The sequence below is a fragment of the Peromyscus eremicus genome, chromosome 9 (genome assembly GCF_949786415.1).
Source record: "Peromyscus eremicus chromosome 9, PerEre_H2_v1, whole genome shotgun sequence".
Taxonomy (NCBI): domain Eukaryota; kingdom Metazoa; phylum Chordata; class Mammalia; order Rodentia; family Cricetidae; genus Peromyscus; species Peromyscus eremicus.
The window spans coordinates 52,337,556-52,360,507 of NC_081425.1; the positions used below are offsets into that span (position 1 = coordinate 52,337,556).

Here is a 22,952-nt window from a genome sequence, read left to right on the forward strand (position 1 = left end):
CATCACTCCCCATCACTAGAACAAGTCGAAAGACCCTCACTTAGGAAAATGAGATTGGAGTTGTGTCTCTTGATTCTGAGTAGAACTCTTTTCTGCTTCCAGGACCCCAAACTCTAGCAGGAAATCCTTCCTTTCGGTTCTACAAATTAAACATATTTTTCAGTCTCACACTCTGAAGCATGCCAAGCATGCACGACTCTCCATCCTAAGATCTTACTGTCAACACCACTGAGAGAAGAAAAGAAGAGTCAAGCATTGGAAGGGGAGGGAGTCGTGCAGGAAGTGCTCATTTGGGGTAAGCTAACCACTTCTCAGATCCATCCATTCATCCATCCATCTGTCCGTCTGTCCATCTGTCTGTCTGTCTATCTATCCACCCATCCATTCATTCCTCTACCTAGTGCCAGGCTGTGGCATATGGACTAATTGCTGTGCTTGTGCTCACAAAGCTTATAGTTCATCCAGAACCAGAGCATGGCATTTGCCTGGGGAAGACGGTGGCTGAACTCCTGGTTCCCTTTCTCAAAGTGGACAGGGCAAAATAAACTTTACTATCTTTAACAATCTAGGGGTAGCCCACAAGACTTTTATCCAACTCAAGTCTCAACTGAGGAGAGACACAGCAGGGTCTTTGGACCCACAGATACCTGGAACAGAGATGACAGATGGAAATACACCATAGGAGGGGCTTCTGGGGATGGCAGGCTTTGGAAAGGAAGCTATTCAGGCACATCTGTCTAAGAAGAGTTGAGAAAGCCACACTCAGGTCCATACATGTAATCTGGTTTCTTGTGATCTCATCCCTGGGCTCAGATCAAGTCCCTAGCCCAGGCAGGGAACAACAGCCTGGCGATGGGGGAGAGCTCACAACTCTGGTGAGCCAGACACTTCAATCACTCAATCCTCATGTCAAACTTCTGAAATAGAAACGGCATCATCACCCACTCCAGATGAACTCAAATAGGCCTACACCGAGACACGTGTTTGAACTACTGAAAACCAAAGGGGGAAAAAAAAAAGTCTTGAAAGAAGCAGGAAAATATATAATTTGTTCTGTAGAGAATCCTCCATTATCATTAGCAGCCGACTCCTCAACGAGGAATCCAGGAGTCCAGCAGAAATGGGGAAATGTATTTCAAGTGCTAAAATGAGCAACAAACAAACCAAGAGTCAACCAAAAATTCTATACCTAGTAAGACTATCCTCCAAATGGGAGGAAGAAATCAGCAATGAAGCTAAGTGAACAGATGAGGAGGGAATTCATGATCAGCAGAGCTATACTGCAAGAGACGATGAGCCAAATGTTTAGGTGGAAATGAAAAAGAAGGTGAGAGCAGATGAAGGATAGATGTGAAGATCTCCATTAGAGGCGAATAATGAACAAAAACAAAAGCTTGCTGTTTTCAGGTTAGTGTGTAACTCCCCTTTTAAAATATAGATTTGAAAACAATAAATACAAAGAACCATACATCTGTCTTTAGTAGGTAAACAGTACCTAAAGATATAAATTGTGACTTCAATAACACAGAAACGGAGGACAACATAGAGCACCATAAGAACATGTTTATATAAGTAATTGAGGTTATGTTGCATCTGCTCAAATTGGATGGTGATAATTTTGTGAGGTCTTATGTAACCCGCATGATAACCACGAAGTACACCTGTACAATATACACAAAAGGAGATTAGAAGTTAATCAAATGCTGATCGCATGGAAGGGTGGAAATGGGGTGGGGGGAACTAAAAATAATTTTTTTTTAATGGCAAAACAAGTCATTGACTATCAGTGACTACTTTAGATTTAAATTGCCCAATTTGTGGGCTCAGGAGAGCTTGCCCGGTGGCCTGGGCATAAGAGAGCTGGCCCTGTCCGTCAACTGCAGCTGCAGCAGGAGAGTGGCATGGGCTCAGGAGAACTGACCCTACAGCAGGGGTGCAGGAGAGCTGCCTCTGCCCCTGCCTGGCAGCCATGGCATTTTGGGTGAGGGAGAACTGCCTCTGCCCCTGCCTGGCAGCCATGGCATTTTGGGTGAGGGAGAACTGACCCTGCCCCTTGTCTTGAGAGTGGGTGTTGTTGGGTTTTGTTTTTTTTTTTAACTTTTTGGGAGGTTCACCACCCAGTTCCCAAATTAATACATGGAGATTTATTCTTACTTTTGAATGCCCGGCCTTAGCTTGGCATATTTCTAGTCAGCTTTTCTTAAATTATTCTGTCTACCTTTTGCCTCTGGGATTTTGCCTTTTCCTATTCTATATACCTTTCTTTTTCTTTCTTTCTTTCTTTCTTTCTTTCTTTCTTTCTTTCTTTCTTTCTTCTTTCTTTCCTTTTTTCTTTCTTTCTTTCTTATTCTGTGGCTGTGTGGCTGGCCCCTGGCATCATCTTCTCCTTCTCTTTTCTTTGCTCCTTTGTCTCTCTCTTCTATTTATTCTCTCTGCCTGGCAGCCCCACCTATCCTTTCTCCTGCCTCACTATTGGCCATTCAGCTCTTTGTTAGACCAATCAGACGTTTTAGGCAGGCAAAGTAACACAGCTTCACAGAGTTAAACAAATGCAACATAAAAGAATGCAACACATCTTTGTGTCATTTATGCAATATTATATAAATTTATGCAACATTATGCAAATATTCCACAGCATAAATGGATGTAACACACCTTTTTAAAAAAGATTTATTTATTTATTATATATACAGTATTCTGCCTGCATACATGCCTACAGTAAGAAGAGGGCACCAGATCTCCCAGATCTCATTATAGATGGTTATAGGCCACCATGTGGTTGCTGGGAATTGAACTCAGGGCCCCTGGAAGAGCAGCTGGTGTTCTTAACCTCTGAGCCATCTCTCCAGCCTGTAACACATTTTAAAACAATATTCCACAACATTGGGGTCCCCGTGGAGGCCCAGTCTGACCAACTCAGCTACCACCCAGGCCCACATCCAGGGTTTTGAGTTGACCCATCCCAACACCTACCCCATCTATGAGCTGCTGGAGTGCATGAAGGAATGGGTCCTACAGAAACATGCATAACTGCAGGATCTCCATGACACAGGGCAACAGCAGGATATCCAAGAGGAGTTTCAGTGAGGGTCCAGTACTGATGGTATAGTAAAGCCAGAGGCCTTGAATCAGACCAACAACTCATTGCATTGAACACTTGCAAGTAAAGCTGTTTGAGCGAAAGGGTATATATACTATGTGACACACTGCAGCTCCTAGTGCCATTAAGACAAAGAAATATGTGATGGGAAGACAGAGGAATAAAGTGAATTCTTCTTCTCCTCCTTCTCCTTCTTTGGAGAGGAAGGATACAAAGGTAGAAGATGAACATGGATGGACTGGAAAATGAATTGAACTGGGGTGCATAATGTGAAATTCCCAAAGAATCAATAAAAAATTATGTTATAAAAATTGCTCAATCTTCCAGTCAAAACTTAGAGGAAAGAGTTACATATTGACAGGTTAGAGTAAAGAGAACATGGTCCTAGCATAAAGAAAACGTGGTGTGATTTTATACACCTTGAAAGAGGCAGGCGGATCTCTGTAAGTTCAAAGTCATCCTGGTCTATATAGCATGTTCTAGGCCAGTCAGAGATACACAGAGAGCCCACATCTTAAAACAAACAACCATCACCACCCATAAGATGGAGAGATGGCTCAGTGGTTAAGAGCACACGCTGTTTTTGCAGAAGACAGGGATTCAGTTCTTAACACCCACACATGGCAGCTAACAACTGTCTTCAGCTCCAGTTACAGGTTACACCCTCTTCTGGTCTCTATAGGAACTGCTTGCATGTAGTATACAGACACACACTCAGGCAAAACACCTATACACATAAAAAGTCAATTCACCAAGAAGATTGCTAGTATCAGGCTATGTGTGGATGATGGTAATTCTGTTCCTGTTGTGACTATGTTGAAAACTAAGAAATCTAGAACCTGGGCTGGAGAGAAGGCTCAGTGATTTAAGGGCATTTGTTGCAAAAGACCTAGTTTCGATTCCCAGCATCCACACAGAAGCTCACCACCTTCTAGGACACCAAACACTCATATGGTGCACAGATGCAAAGACATAAAATAATAAAAGTCTAAAAAACTGAAAAAAGAAAGAAAGAAAAAGAAATGTAAAACCTTTAGGAGGCGTAGTCTAGCGTGGCAGCACTTGCCATTAATCCCAGTACTGGGGGGAGGTTGAGGTAGGAGGATCGCCTGGGCCATAAAGGTGAGTTATAAACCTGCCTAGGTTCCATAAAGGGATACTGTCTCAAGAAACACTCAAACAACAAGAAAAACAAAAACAAAACAAGGAAGCAAAGGAGGTAGAGACGATGAGAAGTGTTTTAGTGATTAAGGGCCCCATCCTTGGAAGGAGTTAGTGACCAGGGTTAGTTTTCACAAGAGAACTATTATAAAGAAATAAGTCTGAGAGGCAACTCTCTGGCTTTTTGCCTCATATGATCTCTAACTCTTACATTGGCTCTGCCATTTTGATGCCACATACCACATGAGGCAGCCAAAAAGTTCTCTAACAAAGCCAGGCAGATATTGGCACCACGCTCTTGTACCCACAAAACTATAATCTAAATGAGTCCCATTTCTTTATATAGAAGCTATCCTATTTTATTTTATCAGCAGAAAACAGACTAATACAAAAAGATATAACAAATAATCCAAAGCATCAATAATCCAAAGTATATGGAATTTGCAAACATTGACAGAATTAAATAGAGAAATGGATAACTTGATGATAACAGAGACCTTAATAGTATACTTTCAAGTTTTTTTTATTGCATTTACTCATTGTGGGGAATTCACAGACCATGGTATACATGTAAAGATCAAAGGACAATTTATGGGAGTTTTCTTTTACCTCCTGGGTCCTGGGAATTGAACTCTGATCAGGTTTGGCTTGGCACCAAGTGTCTTTACCTATTGAGCCATTTCAATAAAGAAATAGAGGACCTGAACAATACTGTAAACCAACTGAATGTATTAAGATAAACGTAACAGCTCACATAACAACAGGATAATGAACATGTTCCCAAACTAAACACAGGGAATATTCTCCCACATACTGTGTTAGGCCACAAAAGCAATTTTTTTTTTTTTTTTTGGTCTTTCGAGACAGGGTTTCTCTGTGTAGCTTTGTGCCTTTCCTGGAACTCATTTGGTAGCCCAGGCTGGCCTCGAACTCACAGAGATCCGCCTGGCTCTGCCTCCCGAGTGCTGGGATTAAAGGCGTGCCGCCACCACCGCCCGGCCACAAAAGCAATTCTTAATGGATACAAAATGTGGAAACTATACAGCATGTATTTTGAATTCCATAGAGTAAAACTAGAAAATAACATGATCATAGTAGGAGACTTCAATAGTCTCCTGAAAGGACTCAGTGGGTAAAGGCCTTTGCTGCAAGCCTGAAGAAATGTTGGAAAAATTACAAACAGGTTGAAATGAAATAACACACATTTTTGATGATGCTGGAGATCAAACCCAGGGTCTCATGCCTGCTAGGCAAGTCGTCTATCTCCAAAGGACATCCCCAGTCCATCAACAGCACACCAGTAAACAGACAAAGAGATCATAAGGGAGATCAGAAAACAACCAGAGAGAAATGAAAATGAAACACACTATACAGAGGCAGACTGGATACAGAGAAAGCTGGTCATGCTCTCAGATCACTGTAAAAAAAAAAAAAGTAAGAAAAAGTGAATGGTTGGGTAATAGTGGCGCACGCCTTTAATCCCAGAGGTGGATCTCTGTGAGTCTGAGACCATCCTGGTTTATAGAGTGAATTCCAGGACAGCTAGGGCTACACAGAGAAACCCTGTCTCAAAAAAAAGAGAGAGAGAAAGAAAAGAAAAAAAAAACAGTGAATGGAGCTGGAAAGAGGGCACCATGGTTAAGAAGAACACATACTGGTCTTCCAAAATGTTAGGCAGCTCACAACTGCCTGTAATTCTAGCTCCAGGATATCTGATGTCCTATATGGCATCTGGAATACACACACACACACACACACACACACACAATCACATAAATAATTGTTTAAAAAAGAAACAGGGAATGCTTACATCAAAAAAAGAAAAATTCGGGCTGGTTTGTGGTGGGATGCACCTTTAATCATAGCTTATAGGAGGCAGAGACAGGTAGATCTCTGTTAAAGTTAAATCCTTCCTTTTTATTTAGACAAAAGGGGGGAAATGTTGTGGAATATTACTTTAACTAGGCAAAGATGTGCTGCATTTGTTTATGCTACAATATTATTTTAACTGTGTAAAGGTCTATTACGTTTGTTTTTGCTGCATTTGTTTAATGATGTAAAGATGTGTTGCTGTTTTACATTGCCTGCCTAAGGCACATGATTGGTCTAATGAAAAGCTGAGCAGCCAATAGTGAGGCAGAGAAAGGACAGACAAGGCTGGAAGATAGAATAAGAAAGAGGAGAAATCTAGGAGAGAGCGAGGAGAGGAGAAAAGAGGAGAAGGGAAAGGAAGGGAAGGGGAGGGGAGGGAAGAAGAGGGGAGGTGAGAGAAGAGGAGAGGAGAGGGGAGGAGAGGAGAAGAGAGGAGAAAGGGAGAAAGAGAGGGACATGCCCGGGGCCAGAAGCCAGGCAGCCATCAGCCAGCCAGACACGAGAAGCAGGAAATTAGGACATACAGAAAGAAAGGCTAAAAAGCCCTGAGGCAAAATATAAAGAGAAACAGATTAAAATAAAAGCTAAGATAAGGTCAAGCATTCATAGCTAATAGTAAGTCTCCATGCCATGATTTGGGAGCTGGTTGGTGGCCCAAGAGAAAGTATACTATAGATCTCTGTGAGTTCAAGGCTAGCTTTGTCTACATAAGAAGTTCAGAAATAACCCTTTGTATGTATTGGGGTCTAATGACTTCCAATAAAGATACTAAGAACATAAAACAGAGACCACCATCTCAACACATGATGTTGTTAGCTAGAAACATGTGACCAGAGAGTCACATGCCCAAGAATATATCATACATAAAAACTGGGTCACAGTTTTAAATCTAAGAACAAAAAGTACAGAACTCTTATAAGAAAACACAGGAGGGAAACTGTTATTAAAGTGTCATGGATTTGTCAATGACATTTTTTTTTTTAATCAAAAACACAAGGATCCGAAGCAAAAAAGACGAAGTGGACTTCACCAAAGTTGAACCTCACTTTCTCCTTCCAGGGACAAATCCAGTGTCTGGGTCCCTATACTTCTGAGGATGGGAGGAAATGGTGGGGTTTTGTTGCTGTTTTGTTTGTTTGTTTGTTTTTGTTTTTTTTTTTCCGAGACAGGGTCCCTCTGTGTAGCTTTGGAGCCTGTCCTGGAACTCACTCTGTAGCCCAGGCTGGCCTCAAACTCCCAGAGATCCTCCTGCCTCTGCCTCCCAAGTGCTGGGATTAAAGGCGTGCGCCATCACCGCCGCTGTTTGTTTTTTCCTATTTCACAAAAGGAATGAGAATGCCACAAAGAAGGAAATACGAAACTGGAGAGAGACGGCTCAGCAGTTAAGAGTGCTTGCTACCCTTGCCGAAGGTGGCCATTTGGTTCCTAGCACCCACAACTGCATGGGGGATCCAATGCCCTCTTCTGGCCTCCATGGATACCTGCACACATGTGGCACACACACAGAGACACGTAAATTAAAATCAAATTTTTCTAAGGAAGGACACGTGCTAAGACTGTCAGAATTGAAGCTTGCTATGGTCCCTTATGCTCTTTGCCTAGCTCTGAGCCCCAGCAGTGAAAAAATATTCCAATGTTCTTTCTAAAGAGGGTTAGAGAAGTATTTACGCTCAGAGACAAACACAGAAACACTATAAATGATGTATTCAAATCACCTGAAATTAGAGAGTTAGAAAATGCTATCCTTAACACTAATTTCTATCACCTCTCTAGGCCAGATTTCTGTGTCTCAGCCTCTCCTCTTTTTCCCTCTGGCTTATGGAAAGCCCCTACCGCACACCAGGAGTCGAAAGTGCTGTTTTCGCTTACCTGGCTTAGGGGCATTAGCTACTAGATTGCCTCCACCCTCACTTCGGGGATTTCGATCTGTGTTGAAGCTGGCAGAGGTCTGAAGTCTGTCCCGGGTGCCCTCACAATGTTTGCTCTGGTGGGGCTGAAAGTCTTAGAGAATGTTTCCAGAAGACGCACCGGACAGTTGGCTGTTGGGAAGGCAGTTGGAGAAAGTTCCAGGGAAGTTCTAGGGGGGTCCTTTCACTTAGGGTGGGAGGGGATAGGAAAAGGAGAACAGGAGAGGTTGCAGTCCTTCCTTCAAAGGGTTCTGAGGACAATTCTTTCCCCGTTCCTCTGATTTTTCAAGGGACACGACAGAGGCAGAATGAGAAAGCTGCAGACAGATGCAGAGAGTCAGGCAAACAGCTGGGTCCAGCCTTTGGAGACAGAGCCACGGCACTGGAGACAGAGAAGGACAGGAAGGCTCAGACGGAGAGCTTCCTTGGAGCCTTTTGCTTCCTCACCCTGTGTGAGCTGGAGAAATTCAAAGGAAGAAGGCACTCCCAGCCTCCCTAGATGCAGTTCTCCTAAAACGGGAGGCGGGAACTGTTCTTGCCACAAATGAAGAAAGAAGGTCAGGACAAAGGTCTGGGTCTCCGAACCTGGATCTCCTGCTGTGTGTGAATAACCACACCTAAATTTCCAACTTTATTTGATTCCTTCCCAAGAATTCCTCCCAAGAAAAGAAAGGACACAGACTCACAATCTCAGCTACTTGGTAAACTGAGGCAAGAGACGCTTTCAAGATCGAAGCCGCACTGAGCTGGGGGGGGGGGGGCGGGGTTCAAAGCTAGTCCCAGCACCTTAGTGAGATCTTGTGTCAAAATAAAGTATAAAAAGATGAGAGCTCTAGGGAGGCAGTTAAGAACGCTTGACTGCTCTTCCAGAGGCCCTGAGTTCAATTCCCAGCAAACACGTGGTGGCTCACAACCATCTGCAATGAGATCAGATTCCTTCTACTGGTGTGCATGAAGACAGAGCACTCATATACATAAAATGCGTGAATAAATAAATCTTTTAAAAAAAGACAGGGGCTGAGGAATTCGGCTCATTTGGTAGAGTACGGGTTTAGTGCATATAAAGCCATGGGTTTGGTCACAGCACCACATAAATTGGCCATGGTGATGCAAACTTGTAAATCCTAGGACTCAGAAGGTGGAGACAAGAGGATCCAGAAGTTCAAGGCCGTCTTCCACAGCACAGTAAATTCAAGGCCAGATATATGAGATATATGAAATTCTGTTTCAAAAAAAATTTTTTTAAAGCAAAAAAGAGGGCCTAGGGGTATAGTTCAATCGTAAAGCACTTGCCAAATATGCCCAAGGCCCCTGTACTGGAAAGGAGAGGGGGAGGAAGAGAAAAATAGAGGAGGAGGGAGAGAGAGAGAGAGATTAGAGACCCAGAAATAGCACAGGCTGTCATACCCCAGGGGAATTCTGTTGGACTCCCAGAGGGCAAGACCCAGACACCATTAGATGCTTCTTAGGAGAGTCTGGAGCTGCCCGTTCCAAGTTCCTGTGTTAAGCATGGATGAGTGGCAGGCGTTTACTCAGAAGGTCCTGAAGGCAGGAAGATGCTGATCCTGCTGTGGCCTAGCTCAAAGCTTAGTACATTTCACCCAACCTGAAAGATGGTGACCGCAGTGTAACTGAGTGGTAGAGTGTTAGCCAAGGAGGAGTAAGTCTCTGGGCCTGATCCCCACCACTACAAACAGAGCAAAGTGAAACTGCAAGATGGCAGCTCATGAGGTGCCAGTGAGTGCCAGTTTGGTGGGGGCATCCCTCCCAGATAGTCCCTGCTGCCATCCAGGGGTCCTTGGCGCCACTGAACTGCAAAAGGGCTGTGAGATCTTTACAGTTAGCGCCAGCCTCCATCACTTTTTGGAAGCACCTCCAAAGGAAGCTTCGGGACAGACATATCTAACTGCCCTATAGTTTCCTGAGCTGGTCCACAGGAAGGAAAAGGAGAATAGACACTTCCTGCCTCTGCTCTCTGTCTCCAGGTATCCTGCTCCATTAGATGCTCGTGCCACTGAACGTGTTCCAAAGACAGTGACCATGTTGGCATTCACGATGTACCAAGTACCCCATAAGCATGTCTAACTTGCACTGTTCCATTTAATCCAGCCCTGTGACCTAGGTCCTTGCTTTGCAGCTGAAGCTTGGCAGACTTATCAAAAGCTACACAATTAGTGAATGGAAAAGCTGGATCCCAACCCAGATCCTTCTGTATCCAAAGCCTATGTGCTTACCCTCCCCCTGCTAAGCTCTCCTTGGCTGCCTGCATTTTCCATCTCCCCGCAAAAGTCCTGTGAACACAAAGTCCCCTTCCTTGCAACAAACTGTCTCTCAGGTTCACAGCTCCCCCAAGCTCCAATGGTCAAAGGATGTTTGGAGTCCTGTTTCTTGGACACTCCTCTATGTCTCATCCTACTCACTCATTCATCCCTTCATTCATTCACTCACTCACTCATCAACAGACAGTCTCTGGGTCTTCTCCAGGCCAGATGCTGCCAGTCTCTGGGGTTTGGCTCTCTTGCTGCTATAGCAATGCGGAATCAGAAAGGGGAAAAAACAGTGGTCTCAGCCAGGTCTGCAATGGTGGCTTAGCTGTTTTCTTCTGAGGAAGGTGAGTGGAGAAGTTATCGAATCCTAAACATCTTCGAGCCCTCCCATGTGCAAAATGGCGATCTCAGCTCTGCACATCATTGCCAGGCCGCACACAGCAGCATGTGGTTCAGAGACTGTGCTGAGAAGAAACAAAAGCTAAATAGTAGAGAACAGGTTCTGAGTTAAAGTGCTGCCACGGGTCAGAGTTAGGCTGAGGGCCATGGTCTTCTGGGACTAGCATTGGAGACTGCATAGATGAGTCTTCCAGGCTGTGTGCTGTCAGCTCCGCCTCTGTTCTTTGCTCAGTCCCAGAACGCGTGTATCAAATCCTTAGGGGCTGCCTTAGTCCCAAGCCCTCGCATCTGATCATGCGATTGCTATGCTGGAGCAAGACTGAGGACTGAATACAGTCAAGTTATTAAACCCAAGGCAATCACCCACAGCAAGTGTGGCCTGTTGAAGGAGGGAGGTTCTGGCCCATGTGTCAGGGCATCCACAGATACCAGCCAAAAACCAGAGATCAGGCCTGGGATGAGCCTGGGCCTAGATCTTTCCTTTGAGATCTCAAAGGAAAGCTGAGCGTGGCCTGCTCACATTCCTTCTCCTGGCATACCTGCTCAGAGAGGAGTCTTGTCAGAGGGCACCTGCTGGGAACAGGGCAGGTTTTTACATAGTTTATTCTGTCTTCCTTTAGATGTAACCCTCACCTATGTGGTAATTTCCCAAACAGTCCTAGGGTGTGCAAGCAAAGGGTTAGCAGAGTCTTGCCATCCTAGGAGAGAGGGATGGAATGACATGGAGGCAGGTTTCTAATATAAGGGTAGCAATCATTGATGAGATGGTAAGTCCAGTAAGTCCTCTCATGGGCTATCTGGGGACTCACAGGGAACTCTTCAGCAAAATGTCCAGATTGGTCCTCCCATGCCCAACCAGGGACACTGCAGAGAAGATTCCACACTCAGGTAAAGGATGGATTGGAGCTCTGGATTTTCAGCCTATGCTCTGTGGAGGAACTTCAGGAATCTTTGGGGTACAGCATGAGGGGAGGGAAAGGCAAATGGTTGGAGCATGTTTCCATTTTCTGCATTGGGGTTCTGTATTAGTTACTTTTCATGCCACCGTGATTAATAGCCTAACAGGAATAAATTATGGGAGATAAGATTTATTTTGGTTCAGGGTTTAAGAAGGTTGCAGTACATCATAGTGAGGAAGGCCTGGCAGAGTTCATGGAGTCTGCTGGAGCATTGGCTGAGAGAGAGCAGAGAGAGCTGGGACCAGGGACTATAGGAGCATCAGAAGCTCACAACCAGTTCAAAGGGTGGACTAAGGAACAAACTGATAGAGGAGGAACACCCACGGCTTCTTTCATGGTGGTTGTCTGTGGTGGTATTTTACTTGTACTGAAATGTGATTTTAATTGTATGTTAATAAATAAAGTTGCCTGGGGGTCAGAGTTTTAGAGCCATAGCAAGTGCATGGCGGTGGTGGCGCACGCCTTTAAGGACCTGGAGGGCGGTACATACAGGCAGTGACAAGGCAGTCACGTGTTTAGGTTTACAACCAATGAGAAGGCAGAACAGCTAGACTATATAAAGACATACACACAGGAAGTAGGCCCCTTTTCGAAGAGCTCTCTTGGCTGAAGCAGGATCGCTGAAGCAGGAAGGGTAAGGCTCTTAGTTCTGACCTCTTGGCTTTCTTCTCTGAATCGGCTCTGTGTTTCCTATTTAATAAGACGGTTGGTTACATCTACAGTTGTCCTAGCTAGTTTATCAACTTGACAGAAACTTAAGACATTTGAAAGGAGGGAGCTTCAATTGAGAAAATCCCTCCATAAGATCCAGCCACAGAAAGACATTTTCTTAGTTAGTGATCCGTAGGGGAGGGCCCAGCTAATGGTGGGTGGTGCCATCTCTGGGCTGGTGGTCCTGAGTTCTATAAGAAAGCAGACTGAGCAAGCCATGGGGAGCAAGCCAGTAAGCAACACCCCTCCATAGCCTCTGCATCAGCTCCTATCTCCAGGTTCCTGCCCTGTTGAGTTCCTGTCCTGACTTCCTTTAATGATGAACTGTGATGTGGAAATGTAAGTCAAATAAACCTTTTCCTCCCTAAGTTGCTTTGGTCATGGTATTTCATCATAACAATAGCAACCCTAACTAGGACAGTGAGAGGCACAACTTGAGAATTCATCCAGCCTCCAGGACAAAGCTACCCTTATAGATCTCCCTATCAATACCACCCACTGACCTCTTTGCCCCACCCCACTTCACCCATTGATGATGTTCAGATTCATTCACCATTTGCTCTACTCAGAGCTTGGCATTTATAGACAAAATTCAGCACCACACATCTGAGATACAGCACACTCTGGCTTGAAGTCTTCAAATGCTACCCCCCTTTTGAGTGCTTACCACCACACTGCCTTGCTGTGCATGCCTTGGGGCTCACCCTAACACTTTACCATCTCCCAGAAGTACTCCACCTCAGCAACTGGACATCTTACATGTCTTCCTGTGAGCTGCTTTTCCATTCTCCAATTCATTCACTACTTTATGCTACGACTATGCCTGAATATGTTCTTCCCTATTTGCAAACCTTTACAAACCTTCCCCTTCCTCAATAAACCTTCCCCCTGCCTCTCTGCTTTCTAGTTTGCAGAGGAAAATAGGAATTATGGACAAGAGCTTCCAGAATTGTCCCACCTTCCTTCCAACATGGAAAGTCATCCTTCTAGGAATCTAAGGTTTTTCTCTTTTCCTGGCTTCAGGCCTCTGCCTCCTGCCAATCATTTATTTATTTCCCTTCTTTTCATCTTGATCCTTCCCTTTCATTTGCTTTATCAATTAAGAGCACTTCCTAAGAATGTCTTCAAAAGGAATCTGTAGTGAATGTTGTGATGTGTCAACAGGCGCCCCCTTCTGGACAGAAATATATATACTCACCGTTCCTACCTTGCTGTCCACAGTGTAAAATAAATAAAGCTTAGTGCCTGTGGGAACTGCCAAGGGCAGCTGCTTGGGCCACACTGACACCCATTCTCAGGGCCGGCCTCATTCAGTGACCGAGAAGTTTATTTTTATTAAGATGTAAGCCACCCAGATACATATGATTGTCACAACAGGAGACTCTAAGCTCACACATCCCTACACACAGGAGCGGAAGTGCCTCAACAGGTGAGTATAGGCTTCCCATGCATGGAGCCCTGGGATCAAATTCCAGCACCCTCAAGAAGAATAGCATCCCAAGGACAGAAGAAGGTATGATACACAGGGCCATTTGGTGAAACACAGTCATCCAGGAAACCGAGTGGGTAGGGGGATGTGACCAAGAGCCTTTGTTGTGGCTTCTACTGAAAATACTAGTCAACAAAGTGAAACAGGGTCCTTCGGCTCCATTTGAATAGTTTAAATGGGCTTTAGGATGTCCCCAGTGTCAGAACCTGCCCTGCTCAATCAGGGCATGGTTGGGGTGGGTCATAGTGGGCAAGCCCAAATGAAATGACTGGGAAGCTTTGGATTGCTATAAATGTGAAAAGCTGTACTTATGGGGGGGGGAGTAATTTTTCACCTCTAAGATTAGCCAGCCCAGAGGATGAGCCAGTCTCTCAAGGGTAGCAATCCCACTCCATGTCAAAGCATCAGAAAAAACAAACAAACAAACAAACAAGACAAAAACAGAAATTAGAAAGATGTAATACATAGGTAGAGCAAAGCTCCCCCTTTCTCATTTCCCTGATGGAGGGATACCAGAAGGACCATCCCGGATGCACAGCTCCAGAGAGCTCTGTGAAGGTTGTCATTATTGCTGCATCATAGGCCCACTCCCCCAGCGGCTCCATCCATACAGCTTCCCCCACTCAGCACTCCCTAAGAACTCTCCTGCCGGCAAACTCATCCTGGCATCTGTTTCCCAGGGAACCAATACAGACACTTTCTACACCCCTACAAACCCACTAACCACTGCTCCTACCTCTCCTTTCTTTCACAGCCGAACATCTTGGAGGAAGAACCCCTACTCCTGGTCTCCATGCCTCCCAGCTGCCTTCCACACCCACATGCTGGCCTCTCCACAGGGCTGACACCAGGCCTTTGAGTCTCCTCCTCTGGTTGGCACTACACTTTTCTAGCTTCCCTTCCACCTCCCTTTTCATTTCTTGTGCATGTGACATGGCCCATCTTTCAACTGTCACTGTCCCTTGGATTCCTCTCCTTAGATTCTTGTCCTCTCGGGTTCTGCCAGGATAACCTTGGCCATCCCTTTGCTTCAGTAATCCCTTACAGTCATGACTTACACACCCGTGTTGGAGCACCTGCCCCTGCTCAGCCAAGTGTTGCCTGGACAGTCCCTCTTTAATATTCCTCAAGTATCTCGTGCTTGAACTTGGGTGAAACAGGTAGGGTGGTTTTCTCCTCCTCCATTCTCCTTGGTTTTAGTGTTCATCCGCCCAGCGCCCTGATCCCAGCTGCAATGTCCCATCCTCCCCTGCTTCAGTTAGCGAAAGGCGGGCCCTGCTGAGCCTCTCACCTGTCCAGTTACGGCCGACTTATCCACTGGGCACAATGAAGAGGGCTCAGTTCTTTGAGGGGTCTGTACAACTCTTTTTACTTTTTAAAAACTCATAAGAAAGAAGTCAACACAATCCACCCTGGAGTATATTTATCTTTATGCCAAATACGGAAGTTTTAATTGAGTGTGAATGTGTGTGTGCATGCTCATATTTGTGCGCAGGTGTGCATGTGTGTAAGTATATACGGAGGCCAGAGGACAACCTCAGTGGCATTCCTCAGAAGTCATCATTCTTACCTTTGAGAGAGTCTCACTGGTCCTGGCCTCTCCAGCAGTGTGACTGGTACCAAGCCACAGGAATCCACCCATCTTCCCTTCCCCAGTCCTAGGATTAGAAGTATACACCATGGGGTTTCACCTGGGTCTCATAGACTCAGGTTCTCATGCTTGCAAGACAAAGCATTTTATCAACTAAGTATTTTATCCTCCAAGCCTCTGGAGCTCACTATGTAGATGAGGGCAGCATTGAATTCACAGCGCTCCACTTGCCTCTGACTCCCGAGTGGTGGGGTTAAAGTGTACACCAATCCCTCCTGGCCAGTTTTAATTTTTGTTAATGGAGGAAGGAGTCCATCAAGTTCACTCTAACATTTCCCAGAGCGGACACTTTGCACCAGCCCTGCAGCTAAGGCCATCTGCCCTCCCTGGGTGTTCCACAGGCATTCCTTCCTCGCCTTGTCCTGTTCTGCACCGTTTTGTCCTGTAACCACACATCATTCTAAGCTGCTCACCGTGGCCCTCAGCAGTCCCCAGACCTTAGCACACACCAGAATCTCCGCCACTGGGCCCGCACCCAGACTTTTTAATGCAACAGATCTGAGGTGAGGCTGGAGATTTGCTTTTCTATCTGCTCTTTCTTTGCTACCCAGGCCTTGAGAACCCTCTGCTTCAGGTATCCCCCGACGTGGTCAGGCTGAAAAGCACACTGCCTGCCATGCGAAGTCCTTGGTGGCTGTGTGGCATTTAATCACGGCATCATGCTCATCCCACCTTTCAGAATCTATCTGCAGTGGCTACAGTTTTTCATGAAAGCACGCTCTCCATCTGGCCTCTGGGCCTTTGCACGTGCGCCCTGTCCTCTGTCTGGACGTCTGTAGCTCTCCTTCCCTGCACTGGCTGGCACCCTTCGACCTCCCGTAGTTCTGCGAAGCCCCACCCCCCAGCCCATATAACCCCAGCACCCTCTGGGTGCTCCTGTCCTGTGGACTTCACTGTTCTGGACTCCACCCTCCTTGGTCCATGGCTCTTCCCTCTTCTCAATTCAGTCATTTTTAGCAGCAAAGAGATGATCTTTTTCACACCTGGTTGGGAGCCAGCTGGAAACACAAAGGACGATGGCATTTAAAGGATGTCAGAGGAAGGACGTTTGTGCACATAAGCCAGGGAGGACCAGCTTGGGAGGAGAAAGGAAACCTGGGAAAGCATAAGATAAGCTAAGGCAGCCCACAGTCAGTCCGGAAGTGGAGTAGAAGTCAGACAGGAAGTAGAACTTTCCGCAATGAAATGACCACTGAAGGAATAGGGAGATGAGTGAAGGCAGGGGGCAGCTCTCCAGCATGACAGAGGCCTCCTCCTGGCTAAAGGAGATGAAAAATGCTAAGCCGGTGACTGTTCCAGACTCCAGAGAATCCTGGCCATGGGGCAGCCTCTGCTGCTGCTGCTGCTGCTTCTTTCTCTGGACAGCTTGTCCCTCTCCCCCTCTCCTGCCCCCACCCCTGTGGTCAGATGAAACCCACCCCAGGCACCAACCCTTCTGGGAGTCACCTGACCCCTCTGAGGCTCCTAGCCAGCTCTGGGGAGTCATGTGATCACTTAGGCATGCATGACAGACTCCCTGGGGATGCTTTGAGGGGTGACCTTGTACCCAACTCCTTCCTTGCCTGTAAAGTGGGGCCGGCCGACCCCCTGGTCCCGAGGAAGGGGAGAAGGTCTCTAAAGGGACAGGGCAAGCTTGCTCCCCTCTGCTGATTTAGGGCCCCAGTTTGCTAGCCTGGGTTATGTAACACCTGAGGAGAACTAGGCTCCCCCGTCACCTGCACATTTTCTCTTTCTGTGGAGTGCTTCCTAGCCGCAGCTGCCTCTGAGAGCAGCTCTATTTTAGGAGTTGTTTTCCTTTGGCCTAAATTAAGCACAGTCACAAGGCAGAGGCAAGGTGCGGGTGCAGGGTGGCCTGCGGGCTCTTTGTGTCTCTTTCAGTGTTAAGGGTGAGACAAACAGACAAGACGGAGCCTGCAGCTCTAGAGGGGAGACTCAAGTGGCCCATGGGTCTCGGACGAGGGGCCCCGAATGACAATGGAAAGCTGAGGTTTGGGTGGCCTCCCTTTAACTCCCACAGGCCCAGGCCTCTGCCCAATTTCACATTCTAATTTTCCTCCCCAAGGCCTTGCTAAAAGAGACTCCCATCGTCACTGCCGCCCAGGTCAGGGAGAAGCTCTGGTTCCCTGAGGCCCACAAGGCTCGGAGGCCAGGCTGGATTGATGCTGGCTTGTAAAGTAGAGTCAGCAGGGCAGTCATGGGCTATGTACCCTCTACTAGGAATCCCTTCCCGAGCTCGTAATTAAACCCCGTGAGGAGCAGGAATAGGGCAAGGGCTGCTGGGAGGTAGCTAGCTGGTCCAGGGTCTAGGACTCAGTTCCTCCTACTTGGAAGGCCTGTGAACAAAAGGGGCAAAGGTCAATAATCTACCTGCTAAGTACACTAAACGCCATGGCCACTCCGTTCTGTCCCTTGAGACTTTTCTTGTGGTCTCTCTAAATGTACATGTCCCTTTCCAGGGACCCAGTGTGTGTTCCCAGGCTGCTGACCCCAAAACCTACATCTCCCGCATCTTCTCTCCCCAAAGAGTTAAATCTGCTGTCCCACTCACTGAGGCAACACGCCACCTCAATACCCAGATCAGTGCCTTACTAGAGTGCTACTGTTGGCCGGATCCTGCCCTCTGCTTCCTACCAGATTTGTATCTTAAAGGGGCTGAATGAAGACTTCCCTAACTCATGGGGATGATGCTGAGGTCACATTCAAGGAAGGTCTGTAGGCTATGGATTAGGCTTTAGTGAATGGTTGGCATGGAGAGATTGAGTTTGTCACACATACAAAATGGATCACATGGTTCCCAGTAAAACTGGCTGGAAACACCCCCAAGAAGTGAGGAGAGGCTCTCTGGGAGTGGGTTTTCTATCATGCAAGTCCTGATGGGCAGAAGGGACCCAGGAGAGGGGACAAGAAGATGTGAACTAAACGCAGAGATAAGAAAAGATGAAACTCTCCAGAGCTTAAGTTTGGCCTTGAGAGTGGCAGATCTGAGCTGGGGGCAGAGGATGGCTAGAACCTTCTCGCAGGGACACAGCTCAAGACAAGACAGAGTAAAGCACATCACCACCAGTGAAGGTGGGACACTTAGAGAACAGTCCCTTATCGATGACTTGCTTTATATAGTCTGCATTGCCCTAGGCCAATTGCTGTCCAAGAGTACTCAATGGAAGATTCCAGAAAGAAAGAATTCTTTTGTTTTAAACTGTGCCTTGTTCAGAGTAGCATGTTGAAATCGAGCTTCATCTGGCTCTGTCTCATCCAGGACCTACCTTAGCCTTTTGCCCACTGTACTTCTGTGTATACTCTACCTCCCTCCTAGTCACTTAATAGTCATCTTGGTTATCAGGCAGACTATCTCGCGTTCAACTGTTACTGCTCAAGCTACTTCAAGTTCATTTTTAGAATTATTTTAAGTGTATGAGTGAGTGTTTGTTTTTTGTTTGAATGTATGTGTGTGTACCATATGCATGCCTGGTGCCCTTGGAGTTCAGCAGAGGGTGTCAGATCCCATGGAACTAGAAATACAGTTGTGAATCGCCATGTGGGTGCTGGGAACTGAGGCCAGCTCCTTTTCGAGAACAGCAAGTGCTTTTAGGTGAATGCTAGGGAACCAAACTCAGGTCCTCATACTTACACAGCAGGATTTTACTATCTGAGCCATCTCCCCAGCCCCGTGTGTGTGTGTGTGTGTGTGTGTGTGTGTGTGTGTGTGTGTGTGTGTGTGTGTTGAGACAGTGTCTCTTTATATAATCCTGCCTGGTTTCCAACTCATTATATAACTCAGGCTAGCCTTGAACATGTGATTTCCCTGCCTTAGCCTTCCGAGTGGATTACAGATGTGAGCTACTGTCTGACTAAATAAAGATTGTTTTTGTTGTTGTTGTGTTTTTACTGGGTAGCCTGGTGATCCTCCCATCTCATCTCCCAAAGGCTGGGATGTGTGAGCAGCATGCCTGGCTGCATCCATCATCCTTGCTGGTGATAGCGAGGATGCTGCTGGTATGTTTACCGTACTATACTTTTATCACTATTTCAGAACGCACTCCTTCCACTCACAAAATTTCCTGTGAAAAAGGAGGCCGTCTTCTGCCAGCAGCAGCTTCACACGTCTCAGGGTTTACCCCAGCTCCAGATTGCTATTTTCTCCTGTGCCTGATTCAGGCTTACACTGCTTTCCTTACCACACGCTGGAGGAGTAGACCCCCATCCCATGATACAGACCATAGGCAGGCCTGGGAGTAAAGTAGGTCACGACACCTGGGTTTGCATTGTATGACTGGGATGCTTTCCCACCCCAGTCTAAAGTGAAATGTATTATACAAATTTGGAAAATAGTCTTTAAAATATGCAGAAAAAAATAAAATGTTAAGATATACAATTTTGACACCTAGAAATAACTTTATTATGTGTTTTTGAGAGTGCTAATAAACAATCAACAATTATGTAACTGGTGTGTGTGTGTGTGTGTGTGTGTGTGTGTGTGTGTATACACTGGGACCGCCAATGCTACCCACATTCCATCTTACAGACAGACATTCACCATTCATTGAAACCTTTCCCTACACTGTGGCAAGCTGTTTTCCTTCATGTGTTCCCCACCGTTACTGATATCACTAAGTATCTCGGGACTAAGGTTATTTCTTTAGATTTTATTAGACTTTCTTGGATCAAAGTAGATGAGAGTGTTTTAAGCCTCTGAATATATATGAAAAGAGGGGGAAAAAAACCAAAACAACCATTTTGCCTTATTATATTCAGTCCTTACACCTGTGAATTAAAGTGGTACAAGCCGGGTTTAAAGGAGATAAAAGGATTTGTTTGTACATACACAGAGTCAGTTCAAGAAGTAGCTGGAGATTGGAGAGATGACTCACTCTGTAAGCTCTTCCAAAGGACCAGGCACTCACAGAGCAGCTTATAACTGTAACTCCAGTTCCAGGGGATCTGATGCCCTCTTCTGGTCTCTGAAGGATCTGCACACACATGGTGCACAGATGTCTGTGCAGGTACAATAGCCATACACATAAAATAAAGTAGAAGTAGCTAGTTCATAAAGTGGTTAGAGTCTTCAATAATCTTTATGGTATCTCTGGGGCCCTGACTGGGTCCTTACATACATCATCTAAGTATTTGCCAGGTAAGGTTTGCCAGTTTATATTCCCAGCAAGCAGAGGGAGTAGACTATTATCATCTAAGGATATTTCAACTCTCCCCTGTGATGGCCTACACCATAGCCCAGTACTTGGGAGACAGAGACAGGAAAATCAAGAGTTCAAGTCCAGCTTAATCTACATAGCAAAGCTGTACTTTAGAAATAAACACATTGTTTAAAAAAAGAGATTCATTTTATTTAGTTATTTGTATGTGCATATTTATGTGTGGGTATGTGGGTGAGTGCCCATTCCATTGATCCCCCGCCCTATGTGGGTTCTGAAAACTAAACTCAGGTCCTCTGAAAGAGCAGTATGTGCTCTTACCACTGAACCATATCTCTAGCCCCCACAAAAGCATTCTTACATAGCATGCTTGAGGGAGGTCTTGGATTCAAGCTCTACTACCACCAAAGCGGGGGGGGGGGGGGGGGGGGGGGAGGCGGGGGAGGGCGGGGGAGTGTTCTTACTGATTTGATATAATCTAAGGCTGAGCACTTTGGTTCCATGTGTAAGGGACAGAGTTGTAGTCCCTTACTGGGGGCGGGGGGGGGGGGTAGTTAAACCTAATTTTCACTTTTCAGTTCTGGAGATGCCAGGAACCCAGGGCCTCAGGAATGCTAGGCAAGCACTCTACCACTGGGCTACACCTCCTGCCTTCTTTTTACTTTTTGGTTTGAAGCAGGATCTTGTTAAGTTGCCCAAGCTGGCCTAAAATTCATTCTGTAGCCCAGGTGAGCTTTGAACAGGAGACCTTTCCACCTCACCCTCCCAAGGATCTTAGATGACAGGCTTGCCACATATGGCCCAGTGTAAAACGTTTTTAAATGTTTCCATATTTAATTCCTTTCTAATGAATCGTATTTGCATGTTCTTTGCCTATTTTTAATTTGCTTCAATAATTTAAGCACATAAAATCCCTGGAGGTTTAAATGCTCAGTTGTCACATCAGAATATTTATAAGGACAGACAGTGAAAAACCTGAGTATTTTCTTGCCAGTGTGAAGGGAGAAAAAGAATTCATTTCATCACCAAATTCCTTCATAATGTTGGAAAAACAGAAGAGCCGGTTCATTTAACCAGCTCGGCTTTGATTGTTATCCTAACTGTCTTCAGATGCTGCACCAACGTCCAGCGCCAAGTTTTCTCACCAAACAAACTCTGTAAGCACTTGAAATTTCAGCTCTGCATTCCAAAGAATCGAATCTCCCCACAGCTGTGTGGGACACCTCCAGACACTTGAGCAGTCCCAAATTACAACCTGGGTGTTTCAACTTGATCACTGTTAAGAACACCCAGACCCCATAGCCTGCCACCCCAAACCAATATTTTTAAAGTTTGCTCACATCTCCTATATTTAACTTTCTCTTTTAGCTACAGCCAATCAAAAGAAAACACTGAATTGCTCTGGGCCAGTGTTCTTCCTGGTATCACCTCTTTTATCTGTTTGTAGAGCTTTTTTTTTTTTTTCCTTTCTTTTTTGCAGTCTCATTTCCTATTGTAAAAACAAATTATTAAATGCCTGGGCATAAGGAGTTCTGTGTAATTCTTAGGGACAGGAGTTTCTGCGAACACGATTGCCGGGAATTGTTTCTTTAAGTCCGGTTGTGGTGACAATTATTTTCAAACCTGGGTTGTGGGGCATTTGGAGGAGCTGCCCTCAGCTGGTCCCCAATGCGGGACCCTCCAGAGCAGCAGGAAGCTCCTCCCACTCTCCCATCCCCCAACCAACGCCCCCTTTGCTTCTCTGGAGCTAACTAGGTAGGGCAGGCCCCTCGAGACTGTCCAAGTAGTCTGGTTTTTAGAGCTGAGTCTTTTGCCAGCCGCAGTCATTTGAGAGAGTCACCGGGTCCTTACCGGGAATCCGCAAGCAGTGGCGGGTTGGAAGGGGAAGGCAGGCAGGGCGGATCTGCGCAGCCACCCCCCACCCCGAGCTTGCCCTGCAGTGCTTACGCCGCATTCGCCGGCTAAGCGGCGGCCAGCTCACTCTAACAGTGCCAGCTCCTGGCCCCAGCTTGGCCCCCGTCTGAGTGCTAGCTGTAGCGACCTCGCTGGCTGCTCTCGCCCCGGGGCCTCAGTGTCTGCGTCTCCTCTGCCTGAACCTCAGCCTCCCACCGCAGCCCCAGGCCTCCCTCTTGGGTTCTCAAAGTCCCCACTGTATGAACAAGGTGGTGACTGTCTCCAGAGACTTCAAGCACTGGGGTCCTGGTGATTGAGTCTAGATCCTTTCACTGACCTACATCTCTGGTTCTCTTAAATTCTTATTTTGAAACTAAATGGCCTGGTCTGGCC

The 22,952-nt window shown here is 46.2% G+C and overlaps 1 protein-coding gene across 2 annotated transcripts in view; it reads right to left on the minus strand.

Annotated features, from left to right (window-relative positions):
* The window catches only part of Pebp4 (phosphatidylethanolamine binding protein 4), a 245,232-nt gene that overhangs the window by 213,564 nt on the left and 8,716 nt on the right, over window positions 1–22,952 (minus strand). The window contains exon 1 of one of the 2 annotated variants that reach the window (XM_059273384.1): window positions 8,003–8,211. The exons of the other annotated variant lie outside the window; for it this stretch is intronic. Within the exon in view, the coding sequence (XP_059129367.1) occupies window positions 8,003–8,017 (15 nt within the window). The 5' untranslated portion in view covers window positions 8,018–8,211. Of the gene's footprint in view, window positions 1–8,002; window positions 8,212–22,952 lie in introns of those variants that run through there. 2 annotated transcript variants of the gene reach the window in all.